At 39.3% G+C, this 13848-nt stretch overlaps 1 protein-coding gene across 1 annotated transcript in view; it reads left to right on the top strand.

Moving 5' to 3' along the window:
* The window catches only part of apc2 (APC regulator of WNT signaling pathway 2), a gene marked incomplete at its 3' end in the record, with an annotated part of 29909 nt that overhangs the window by 3879 nt on the left and 12182 nt on the right, over positions 1 to 13848 (top strand). The window contains exons 3-6 of the mRNA XM_079267727.1: positions 227 to 518; positions 1298 to 1406; positions 2525 to 2638; positions 2875 to 2949. Of these exons, the coding sequence (XP_079123853.1) occupies positions 227 to 518; positions 1298 to 1406; positions 2525 to 2638; positions 2875 to 2949 (590 nt within the window). The remainder of the gene's footprint in view (positions 1 to 226; positions 519 to 1297; positions 1407 to 2524; positions 2639 to 2874; positions 2950 to 13848) is intronic.

Genomic DNA, 13848 nt, shown 5'->3' with positions numbered 1-13848 from the left:
AGGAAAGGAAATGAAAGCAGGAGAATAGGAAGAAGGACAGTAGGCTGGAAGGGAGGGATGAAAAAAAGAAGGATGGAACAAGGAAAGCAAAGAAGTAAAGGATGGAAGGAAATTAATGACGGAGAAGAGGAAGAAGGACAGGAGGAAAGTCCAAGGAAAGTAAAGAAATAAAGGATTTCTGTTTGCATGATTGATTGACTAATTATTGATTGTCTTCCCCCCTTAGAGCTCCACATGGACCTCACCAATTACTACGAACTCAAGCACCAGCCTCACAACCTGAGGCTGCTGACGGACAGCCTGGGAGGGGCGGGGCTAGCAGGTGTCGGAGGGGCGGAGTTCGATGACCGGAGTCCGCTCCGAGCCCCATCCCGCCTGAGCGCAGTGTCCGGCGGAGAGGCGGGCTCCATCCTGCTGCCTCATCACTTCCTGGACGGGGCGCCGCCCAAAACAGCTGTGATCAGTGGGGCGGATGGACGAATGAGCGACCACCACCAGGAGGAGCTGTACAAGGAGAGGTGAGAGGATTCTTGTAGTTCTCCTGGAGATCATGGAGCTGTTGGTCAGAGTTAGATGTCTGCTCAGGCGCTGCAGCTATTCTCCACATAATGAATGCTGAACTGAGCTTTTCTACACTATCATTGAAAGATGCTCAATTTTATTATTATTCTAGTAAGATACGAAAACATTCCCATCCGTGGATGAAGATTTAAAAGAAAGAAAAGGGAAAAATACATGTGTGCAAATATATATATAACTTGTAGGAAAAAGGTTAAATATGAATTGTAATATATTTTACCTCTGTTCTTTGGCTTTTGAATGTATTTAATTTTGCCACTGCTAAATGTTTGTTTATTAGTTTTTGCATTACTCGTCCATCTGATCTTCTCACGGGTTTATACAGGTTTTTGGTCACCTCGTGTTGTTTTAAATGTGAAATCTAATTTGATAAACATGATAATGAAACGTAAATATATATAGTAAGATGGTGAAAAAAATGGTGATAATAACATATATAACATATTACTAATAATGAAAAGAAAATATAGAATAAATATAGAACAAATACAAAACATACACACATCCATACGGAGGCTAAACTTGTGTTTAAATGTTGAGAAAACATTCCGACTTCGTCCTGTGTGTGGATGGAGCTCATATCATCTTTGTAGCTCCACATGTCACCGAGCAGTGGCCTCTTATCCCTCTCTGTTGGCGTGACGTGTGTTTTCGTGGCCCACGAGCCGGCGCGTTGAGCGGTAGCACTCCTGACGCTAACAGTGCTACCTGTCTGTAGGAACCTCCTGCTGGGGGAGATCGACCGGGAGGAGAGGGAGCGCTGCTGGTACTTCAGCCAGCTGGAGGAGCTGTCACAGAGACTGGCTCATCTGCCTCACATCGACACGGTGAGGACACATACACACACACACACACACACACACACACACACACACACACACCCACAACACTATTGCACTCAGCATCAGCAGCGTATGGAAAGTAATCATGTTAATTTACTCAAGTACTGTACAACTTTGAGAATTTCCATTTTCCGTTACATTGTATTTCTACTCGACTATATCAGAGGGATGCTTTTTACATTTATCTAATAACTTGAGTTACTTTACAGATGAATAAGACACAATATTATCAACAAATAAACTAAGATATATTATTTCCAGTTAGTGAGATACAACTTCATTGATTTGTGGGGAAATTCACAAACTACCCGGCAGTACATGAAGTCATTAAAATCAGCTCCACTTATACCAGCTGCGACATTAAAGTGATGAACACATTAATGCATCAATAAATATAACACAATATTATAATATTTAATAATCTGAAATGGGCCATTCTGCATAAAGAGTACTTTTACTTTTGGTACTTCAAGTACATTTTCACACATACTTTTGTAAAAAAAAATATTTTACTTTTATGTCTAGGCTGTGGAGTTACAACTTTTACTTAAGTAAAAGATTGGAGTAGTTTTTCCACGAATCATTTATATGTTGATTATATTTTGTATTATTAATCTAAATCTGTAAAGCAACTCATGTTGTCGAATAAATGTAGTGGAGTAAAAAGTACAATATTTCTACAAAGTAGCAGAAGTATAAAGTAGCAGCAAAAAGAAGTAATCAAGTACAACAACCTTAAAAATGTTGTTAAGTACAAGTACTTGAGTAAATGTACTTGGTTTTTTTGGGACAACAGCTGCAAGTAATGATAACTGTATTGACATTATCGATTCCTCAGTGTCAGAATATGTAGTTCTCCGTGGTTATACGTTGTGTTTTGTTTGACCAACAGTCCAAAATATATACAAATATTCAGTTTACTGAGAAATAAAACACTGGAGAGACTGGAACAAGAGGATTGATGTTTCGTTTGATGATTTACTTAAATAATGAATCAATCAACAAACTTGTTGGTGATTGTGATTATTTTGTTTGACTGACTGTTGCTCTGAAAGAGAAGTCAAAGACAGAATAAAAATCTGATCACAAATATGTCGCTGCAGTTTTCTCTGCAGATGGATATGATCAGGCAGCAGCTGGAGTTTGAAGGCCAGCGGGTTCGATCTGTGATGGAGGAACGTTTCGGCACCAGAGACGAGATGGTTCAGAGGACACAGGTGAGGCCGAGGCTGCTGATTGGACGAGGATTTGCACCTTCAGCCACAGCAGATTATGTCATTATGTCAAATTATTTTTATTAATAAAAGAAAATCTAAATGAATTTAAATTAGTTTTGATTCAATTACACAGTTGAATAGTTGACGGGAGAGAGCTGGTTAATGGAAACACAGCACATCTGGACGTGTCTGAACCGTGTCTGAACCGTGTGTGTGTGTGTGTGTGTGTGTTGCAGATGCGTGTCGCTCGTCTGGAGCAGCTGGAGAAAGAGCTGCAGGAGGCCCGAGGGAATCAAGAGACCCAGCTACAGGTAAGACGTACACACAATACACACACATTACACACACAAACAGATGGATCACACAAACAGACATCCACACACGCATAACGGCAGACAGTGAATCTGGTAATTATAAAGGGTTCATAAATGTTCTATTCTGGGCTTCAAAACATTTCCAGAAGTGACCCGACGCTAAAGCAAGGCCGTCGAGAGATCAGTCTTTTAGTTGCAGGTGTCTTTGGCTTGTTTGGATCTTAAGGTGGTCTTTATAGATGTGCTTCACGTGTTACGTCAGCTAAAGGCGGAGACACTCAATCTCCAAATCTGATTTGTCTGGACTGGTTGGACTGTACTAGTCTGGTTCAGCTGGAACCGATAAAGTAATGTAGTGTGTGATTTGGAAAGAGGCTTATCTGAAATCTTTTATTTCACGAAGGGAGACGTACCTGTTGAATTTTCCTGTGGCACATGAGTTTATGGTCTCAATCTCTAGTTTCAAGTCTTCTTCAACACAGCATGATGTTCATTTAGTACATTATGGTCCATTTAGAGTCAAATAGACCATAAAGCAGGGGATGCTTTAGGGCGGGGCTTACTGTGATTGACAGGTTGCTGCCGCTACCAGAGCCGTATCTGGCCTCACTACGTCACTCCTCCGCATTCCAAATATGGTAACTTCTGTTCATTGTTTGCAAAAAAGCCCAGCAGGTGACGGCCTTATACTGAGATGGCGACGGCAGAATCGCCGAACTCGAAGGCTTCCTAACGGCAGTCCACAAACCAATGGTGGACGTCACAATGACTTTACATACTCAGTCTGTGGTCTCAACTTGTTCTCAGTGGTTCACTGCAGCAGTCGTTCCCAGTCTAACTCCACCTGAGTCAGCGACACCGAGCCATCTAAAGCCCAGACCCAGAAACCCGGGTACAGAGGCTCAGTGAAAGTCGAGTTGAAGGTGTGAAGGTGGACCATGGTGTTCTGAGAGATGCAGTAGAATGACAGAGAGCCTGCAGACCAGTTCAGGTAAACCCTGACTCCGTGGGTGAAGGGTCGGGGTGAGGAGGACCTGAATCTCTTGTTATGGTGGCACGGTGTATAGCTTCCCTCTGAACACTCCAGGCTCCAGGACCGCTCGCCGTGTCCCAGCAGACAGCTCGCTGTGTCTCCGTTTCTGGAGATGCTGTTGTAGGTGACGCCGATGTCTGCACCGCCGCTCCATTCCACCTCCCAGTACACCGAGTCCAGCAGCCCCTCCCTGCACAGGACTTGAGGGCAGTGCTTAAACCGGTCCGGATGCTCCGAGGGCTGGTGGTCCGACCATGCTCGAGTCGCTCTCCTGTTGCAGTCGGTCAGATGGAGCTCTGAGTTGGCAGTGTTGGGATCCAAGGTCAAATAACAGGCAACTGATGGACGAAACAAGGAACAAGATTAGTTGATTCAGCAATTCATTTTGGTAATCTGCTTCCTGCTGCTTTTCTTCGTGTCATATGATAAATTGAATCCCTTCAGGTTTTTAGACCATTGGCCAGATTGAACAAACTCTTTGATGTTGGAAATTTGTTTCAAAATTGTTGATATTTTATCGACAAAATGTATCAAAAACGAATTGATTTATTGGGTCTTATCACTGGCGAGTAACCAAACAGAATAGTTGGTAGTTGTTGCTGCTAACAGACATTTTGGCCAATTATCTTCAGATCAACAAATAATCTTCACATCATCTCAAGATGACTAATCGTGTTTTAGTTGTGCTCATACTTTACTTTTTAAAGCTGGTCTTTTAAGGTAACGTTTTAAATATCACGTTTGCAGGAAGACAATGTCATGTAAACAGTGGCAGAAAGATATAAAATCGATGTGAGCTTACAGTTTTTCACCAACCACGAGTCTCTTCCCGGCTGAGCCCTACAAGAACAGAAATAACCACGACATCATACGCTGAGCATTTCAGAACACAGTGTTGGCTTTGGCTTCCTGAGGTTTACTCACCTCATGTTGTCTTTCTTTGGGTTTCTCAGACTGAAGAGATTGATCCCAGAGGACAAAGGCTCCCAGAGAAGAGTCTGTGAATCCTTCATTTGTTGTTGTTGTTTTTCTTCTTCTTCTTTCTCTTTCTCTTCCTCTTCTTTTTGCTCTTCCTCTTGTTTGTTGTTTATCCTCTCGTCTTCTGCTGACACCTCAGAGTTGTCACTCCCGTCTTCACTCTCACTTCTCTGCTCGGCTGTAGAATTGATGTGTTGTTTAATGCGTGTTACACAATGTCAAACAATGAGGCAATATTTTCTGATGTAGCCATACGTCTGTTTGAATACAACCCAGACAAAAAATGTTGATATCGGACAATTCGACAATTTATAGCATTATGGAGCAATGTTTTTGTTTTTGACTGGGTTCCAGGTTAGTTTGTTGTTATTCATATGTGTGAGCAGCCCGCTCTCACAGAAATGACCACATCCTCTCAACAGAGCAGTAAATGCATCCGCATGAATGTACGCTCGTAGCTAGGGACATAGTACTGACAGCGAGAAAGACTGTACAGGAACTTTTAACCAGGAGAACGGTGTTCGAGACTGGTTTTCTTGTCCCAAAGTGTTTACCGGTAGTTATTGTTAAGTTCCGTGTATGATGTTTTTACGAATTTTACATACTTATTTTAAGCCCAACCATGATGTTTTTCATCAACCTAAGATAACGTACTTAGTTTCAGCCCAACCATAACATTTTTCCGAAGTTGTTTTGTTGCTAATACTGACATTCAGTTGTTTCGGCGGTGGTGGCACGTCATTTTACACATGACGTGCCACCACCGCGTTTTGGCTGTTAACAGGTTGTTGTCATTTCACGGGTTTCTGTCCGATTACATTGCAGTGTGCGGTTACGTGATCCACAGTCCTGTTAATGGCTTCCCACTATTCTCTTTATCTGCAAGTCACGGAAATGCACCAAGACATGCAGTCGAACTGCGTCTTATTCATTCATTTTTCAGGTGTCGGAACTGGCTACGTCAGACTATTTTTGTATTTGTATGTATGTGCTTCACCCAAGACCTGACTCTTATTGTCATCCTTTCTTTATAATCACTTGTTTGATTTACGAAAAAATGTCCTCATGAACTCCGATTTTTACAAAGGCCGAACTAATATTAATGTTGATAATCGGGATTCAAAGGTTTAAAGTTTAACAGTTGTAGGTTAACAGTGAAAAAGATGGAGCCTACCTGCCTGTGATGTAGCAATTGTCCCATGAGTTTGTTGTGTTTCAGAATGACTTGTCGTTGTCTCACCAGAGACAGTTATATCCACTCCACTGTCCTCCTCTTCCTTCGTTCTGTCTTTCATGTTGTCGTGGATTTTCTGGGTATCGACCGTCTCTTCGTTCTGCTCCGAGAGGTTTCCTTTAAAACCAGCGTCCATTTGCTCATCACTCGTCTCTGAAGATGTCTTTTCAACTTCCTGAATGTTCTCTGCCTTTTGGGAAATATTTTGGTCTCTTCTAAACAGAGTCTGTATAAAGGGTTCATCCGTCCTTTTAGCGTTCATCTTGAAGGTGTTGGATGAGCCTGGCTGCGCAGTGGCATTCCTGTTGTCTCTCTCCTTTGAAAGACGGATTCTGAAGACGTTAGACAAGTCGTCTAGAAAACTCAGGCGGTTGATCGTATTCTCTGCTGACTGGCTGGTTTTAGGATCGACGGACTTTGTTTGTTTGGACGAGCTGAAGATGCTGGCCACATCTTCTTTAAGCTGGCTGAGGTCCTCTTTCAGGAGGTTGAGCGTGCTGGTGGCAGGTTTATTGTCTGCCTGCCTTGATGGGCTTGTGTCTCTCTCCTTGAACACCTTCAACACTTCTTCCTTCAACTGGCTAAAGTCCTCTTTTATGTAGCTTGTAACCCTGTGACTTGCCTTTAGAAGGTCTGTCGTCCTCATGTTTCTGTCTGTTTGATCTTCTGGTTCACAGTCATTAGTTGCCTCATCCTCTTGGATATGTATTTCAGGCAGTTTCTGGTCCTGTGAAGGTTCCTCAACAAGACAACTTTGTTTGTTTGTATTGTTGGACAGTTCAGAGAGTCCCTGTGTTATCAGATACATGTGGAAGAAAGGAGATTTAGTAACACGCAATGATTGTTCACTGTGAAATGGTTTGTCTAGAAATGATCTTCCATTCATAATCATCAATGCTATTTGCTGACTCTGTTGTTAGAGAGTGGTGACCTCTGACCTTGACCATGAAGCAGGTTACTTAATGAGATAAACCAGTTCTTTCTTTTAGGCTAGTTGGAACGTGTAATGTAAAAATGTAAAACAAAAATAAATGTATTATAAATGTAACAGAGATCTGCATAAATCGTATTACACCAAAAATCGTGAGCAGTTTAATCCACATTATTAAGGCACATTGGAGATTAGTTTGGCTGTTAAAATTGTTGGATTACAGTTGAACACGTAACTGCATATCACAAGCATTTAAATAGAACAAAGTAACATTGGGCAGTGGGAGAAAGTTCGGTTGGAGAGTTATAGATCGTGATTTTCAGTTACTTCCTTTCAAATTCGATGATACTTTATACTTCCACCTTACTACAATTCAGGAAGGTAGGTGGGAAGTAACTAAGTACATTTACTCAAGTACTCTGCTAAAGTACAATTTTTGAGGTACTTATACTGAGTATATCTATTTGTCTCTATACTTCTACTCCACGACATCTCAGAGGCAAATATTTTATATTTTACTCATGCTAGATTTATTATGATGATTAAAAACAAGTTATTTGACGTAAGATAGGGCTCAAATAGACAGCAACAATGTTCGTGCAAGATAATAATAACATTCAGATTTTCTACTTAAATTGTCTTTGACGAGCTCTCGCCCCTTACACTACCAATTTAAGTAAGTTAAATGATTTATGCTCAAATAAGGGTCAACATGTTAGACTTGTTATTGCGAGCATGTTAACATGTTAGCATTTGGCTCAAAGCTCTATTGTGTGTAAGTGCAGCCTCACAGAGCTGCTAGCATGACTGCAGATTAATCCTGTTCAGTTCATCAAATGTAAACAGCAGAATTCCCACAATGCAATGCCACATTTTTAAACGACTCGTCCGACTAACAGTCCAAACCCCAATAGAAATTCTTATAATTTATTCATATGAAACGGAGACAAGGCGGAAATCTTTCTTAAAGCTGGAGCCGTAGATCATCTGTATAATGACTTAAACATTGTTATAACATTGCAACTGTCACACGATTTGTTTTGTACACTCGGGATTAAAGTTACACCTACTCGGAACTCTCTACACCTCTCAGTACATGCTCAGGCTCGTTTCAAGTTTTTTTGATAATCTGGATCAAGCAGAGCATCTCAGTCAGATACTTACAGCCGCTTCAGTCTCCATGTTTCTGTCAGATTCTTCAGTGTAAAACACAACAAGACCAAAAATCCAGATTTAGTGTCCTCAGCCTGGGTTGTTGTGGCTGTAATCTCCGTCTGTCTCTCTCTGCGGTTGAAAGGGACGGCCGGCATTCTGTCATTCAGCTGAACATGTTTCTGGTTCGACCAGTTTGTCTCCATATTTCACTTCGACAGCTCAGCTTCTCATTGGCTGATGAGTGCAGGAATTTGGGTTGTTTCTTTCTGGGTGTTTCTGCTTTAAAAATAAAAAAAACTGCTACTCATCACTTCGTTCAAGGGTTAGCAGCCGTTTTAGGTTGAGTTTTAATATGAATTGGTTAAAGTTTGTTTTTAGGTTTTTTTTTTCAGGGTTTCACTGAGCGATCATAGTTTTTATATTATCATATACAACTATAAAACTACAAGCTTAAGGCTCTAAAGGTCAGGAATAAATGTTGTACAAGTAATGTTATACTGGATACATATTGTAATGAATCTCTTTAAACATAATTGACATTTAATGAAGAAAAGGTTAAAACATGTTGGTAAAAGCTGCAATAACAGATTTCTTTCACCTGATAAATAGTTGATGCTAATCAGCTGAAACAGATTCAGTCAAGCGACTGAAATTCACAAAATATGATGTTTATTTCCTCTGGTCAAATTATCACTTGTTAATCTGGGACAGTTCAACTTTTTCAGATCTGTCAAATAAGAGGTGAAGCAACTGAAACAGTGGGGCGAAGTCTGACTTCTTGAATTATGAATTATCTCGGCTGTGCTCATTCATTATTTAGCAGGTTGAACTCAATGTGACCTTTGACATACAAAACCAAATTATGAAAAACATCTTTTTACAGTTTCAAATCATTTTAATGGTGAGAACATTTACTTTATAAAAGGAATAATAAATGAATAATACAAATTTAAAGTACTTATACCAAATCGCACTTTTATAACCCAGTCACAAAAAGCTTTACAGTAAGAAACAACGTTAAACAAATTATTAATTGAAAACTTTAATTGAAAAAGTTTAAAAAGTTTGAAAACAATACCTGTTTTTGAGATTTTCTTGACCTGGAAAATAAACAAACATCTACACTTTTACTCCACTATATTATCTGATAACTTTACAGATTACTTATACAAAATATAATTTGACTAATAAATGATGTAAGCTACCCTTGAATAATGACTTATATAAAGTCATTAAAATGAGTTTTTTGCAGTTGCAACATTAAAGCGATGAACACAAGAGTGCCTCAATAATTATAATCCAATAATATGATATTATTCAGAAATGGACCATTCTGCATGACTGTTACTATTACTTTTTGGACTTTAATTAAGTATATTTTGATACTGATGCTTTTGTACTGAAGTGACATTTTAAATGCAGGACTTGTAAAAGAGAAGTTCTACACCGTGGTAGACCTATTTTACTAAAAGATCAAAGTACTTCTTACACTGAAACACAATACAATACAAAGCCATGAATAATGAACAACAGTTGGAATGAAATAGATCAAGAATAGAACTTTTGATTTAACATGCAGACAATAATAATAAACTACTTGCGTGATTTTATATGGACTCATGAGTCTGAAATAAAAGTTGAATATATTGGCTTGGACTTTGTAAAGAACAATTATTTGATTAAGTTATCAATAGAAAATTCATTGGTAATAATATAAAGTATTTTTAATAATTTTTCAAGGAAGGCTTTCTTTGACTTTTGTAACAGTACACTGTAATATTATAGAGATAATAATAATCAATATTAACATAGTTGTTCGTCCAGCGGCTGTAAAAAACTAAATAATTCAATATTAACCCATAATAGCTCTCAAACTGTAATTTGTACTTGTATTATCTCGTATGTTCTTCACATGAAGGTTCTGGTTCAGAAGAACCTGAAGAACATGATTAAACATGTAGACGACCCTCTTCCCCCTCCATCCCCCGCTCCCCCTCCCCCTCCCCCTCCTCTTCCTCCACCTCCTCCTCCTCCCCCTCCTCTTCCCCCTCCATCCCCCGCTCCCCCTCCTCCTCCTCTTCCTCCACCTCCTCCTCCCCCTCCATTCCTCGCTCCCCCTCCTCCTTGCTCTGTCGCGCTCCACCTCGGCTCGTCGCTAAGCAGAGAAACCAGGTCTCAGAGCTGAGCTGTGATTGGCTGTTGCCAGGCTGCAGGGTTGGCACGGAGCGAGAGTGTCTGAGATAAAGAGAGCGAGGCGGTTCGTCCTTTCTGCTGCTCTGCTTCCCTGTGAGAATACCAACGAGGCAGCAGAGGGATGGAAACGTCAAAGAGACGAGCCGACACTATTTTATTCTTACAGGCTCAGTTCATCCAGATTGCACAGTTTGGTTTGAACTGCTCACAGTGTTGAAAGAACATTTAAAATATTCAAGAGCATCAATTCTTTCAGAGACCTGTCAATCTGGATGATTCGCACAACTCACTGGAGACAGATTTTCATTGGCACTATTTCTATTTGAAGGTATTATAAGCGTGGAAAACAGACCCAAACTCCAGCGTGCAAGTTTTAAGTTAAGAAAAGGGAAACGAAAGAAGAGACTGGGTCAGAACTGGCCCAAAATAGACCTGTAGAAAAAGCTTTTAGGCGGTTTCAGCACCCAGAATCAAACTAGTGCGCTCATTTAAGTCCCTTCTCTCCTTTGTTTCATGGTTAGTGACAAACAGATTCAAATTAGATCAGAATCGAGGAAGGATCTCTTTGTATTTCCTGAAAATATTTATAGGCGGAGAAAAATAAGTAAATAATACATATATATAGCCCTTTTAAGACAAATGAATTAAAGTGCTTCACAGGCAGTAAATGATACATGAAGCAAAATAAAACAATAAACTAACTTTAAAAAAACGAGCAGCAGAAAAAAGATCAATAACAAAATAATAGTGGTAATAGTACTATTATTATTATTATTTTATTATTACTGTTATTAGATAAAAGCCTCCTACTTCATGTGGAATACAGACAATATATTCTTTATGTATTTTGCGTTCAATCAGACATGATTTGCTCAGATGAATCACGCATTAATGTTGATTTGTGATTATGTACATTATGTGCACATTTCTATTTGTTTAAATGATCTGCTGGGGCATTATAATTAGGCTGTTGATATTTTTATGAGGTCAATTGATTATAGCTGTTAGATGCTGTTGTTTATTAATGTAAATAATCCAATGAAGGATGTGTCATGCAAACCACCAAACTGGTTAATACAATGATTCATGAATTCATTCACACATTCATAGTACACTTTCTGACCGAATCCATCTGAATGTCGACCTCCTTTGGGAGGATTTTGATGACCAGAGCTGTAATCTGAGTCATTCATGCAGTGCGTCCTGTAAACAGTCGACAGTGAATGAGATGTCAGACACTTGTGATGTTAGCAGAAAGTAGTGCACATTCATTTACAGTAAATGTAGCACAATATATCATAAACAGGGATTTTTTTTGCACACAGCTCAGGAGTGGAGCCACAAATGTAAAGTTTGTATTGAAAAACAACATCTGTGTGTTATTTAGGTGTTATTTGTACATTTTGTCCTGCTGGTGGATCACAGGATCTCCAACATCATGAGGATGTATCGACTGTGAACATCACTTAAGAAGAATCTTATTGGACGATTCCACTTCAATGGAGGAAAAAGCGATTAAGTGTAGAGTAATATGCAGAGTATAGTGACAAGGAGTAAGAGGTAGATATGTATACGCTAAGATATACATCATGGACTAAAAGATATGAAGTACAGGTGTAAGGATCAGAATCAGCTTTATTGGCCGTGTACGCATACAAGGAATCTGACTCCGCCTTTCACGTTGCTCTCAGTGTACATACATAGAATATACAAATAAAGTACAAGTAATGGCAATAGCAGACATACAGAATAAGGAAATATGAAAATGAATACCAATCATAAATATTTATCAGTCATCATTGATCGTTGCTGGTGCATCTGTCCTGCAGCTGTAGAAAGCAGACGTAGCAGATATGTGTCTCTGCTGCTGCTGATGGAGGAATCGGGGAAAAGCAGATGAAGAGAAGTGGTCGTGTCTCCTCTCGTCTCGCTGGCGTCCATTTTGTGGTCATGTGTGCAGCTGGTTGTTTTAATGGAGGAGGTTTGGATCAGAGCCACAGATGCAGTCACAAACGCAGAGAAAGAAATATTCTGATTTCCTTTGTTAAAACACACACACACACACACACACACTGAGGATTTCAATCTGTGAATCCAAATGAAGCTCAGAGAGTTGAATCAAAGCTTTCATCCCCCCTCTCGCCATCCTGTCACCATGGCAACGCCTCAGGGTGTGTGTGTGCGCGCGTGTGTGTGTTTGTGTGCATGTGTGTGTGAGGATTAGCAGGCGGTGAAATGAAGGTTTTTACAGTGTTTGTGTTAAATTCTTTGATAAAGCAGCAGACGTATCAAATATTTCCATCTGATACGATTGACTCATAAAAATGAAAAATCTGGAGTTTGACTTATTTCGCTTAGTGAGAGCATCAAAGGTTACAAAACAAAGACAATAATAATAATAAGTATTTTTATAATTATTTAAACTGTGTTTTAAAACCTAAATAATAATCATACAAAGACATCTCACCAAAAATAACCAGAGATTTTATCAATTCAGAATCAAAAAACAAAAGCAATAATTAAAATCATGACATCAGAAAAAAACAGCAAAAATGAATAACCAATCAGCACTTTAAATACATAAAGTGCCATACATGTGTCAAAAAATGTCCAAGGCGTTTGGTTTATGAAACTTTCAAACAAAAAAATAAGACTTCTTAAACTAATTAATTTCTCATAAAAGATGTAGAAACCTTCCTCGACAACAACACTCATCATTTATCACTCCAAATTGAAATTATTAAAAGTAAAACCCAAATAAGTAATAAGATAAAAAGCAAAAAGTTAAAAAACAAACAAACAAAACCTCTGGCAGCTTGAAACTTGTGTGTCTTAATTGTACAACGTCCATAATAAGTATTCACCCCCCTTGGATCTTTTCCCCTTTTATACATGAAGTCATGGTCAGTATAATTTGGCTTTTTTGACAAGAATTTGCAAAAAACTTCTTTCATGTCAAAGTGAAAACAGATTTTTACAAAATAATGTAAATGAATTAAAAATATACAGTGTAATATAAGTGTTTGCATAATTATTCACCCCCTTAAAGTGACTGACCTAATTCAACAGAGGTCCAGCTCGTTGATGCCAGCAGTGTCACAGTTAGTGAAATGGAGAAGACCTGAGTGCAGTTGATGTGTCATGTGATTGTAGTATAAACACACGTGTGTCTGGGAGGTCCAGTCTCTGGTTCATCAGTATTCCTGCTACAATTGCAACATGAAGACAAAATAACACTCCAAGCAACTCAGAGAAAAGATCATTGAAAAGTACAAGTCAGGAGATGCTACAAAAAGATTTCCAACTCACTGGACATCCCACAGAGTTCAGTTCAGTCCATCATGAAGACATGGAAGGAGTCTCCTAGAGCCG

This window comes from Melanostigma gelatinosum (genome assembly GCF_949748355.1).
Source record: "Melanostigma gelatinosum genome assembly, chromosome: 4".
Classification (NCBI taxonomy): Eukaryota; Metazoa; Chordata; class Actinopteri; order Perciformes; family Zoarcidae; genus Melanostigma; species Melanostigma gelatinosum.
Note: the sequence above shows the minus strand (reverse complement) of the source record. Positions and strands in the feature narration are given on the sequence as shown.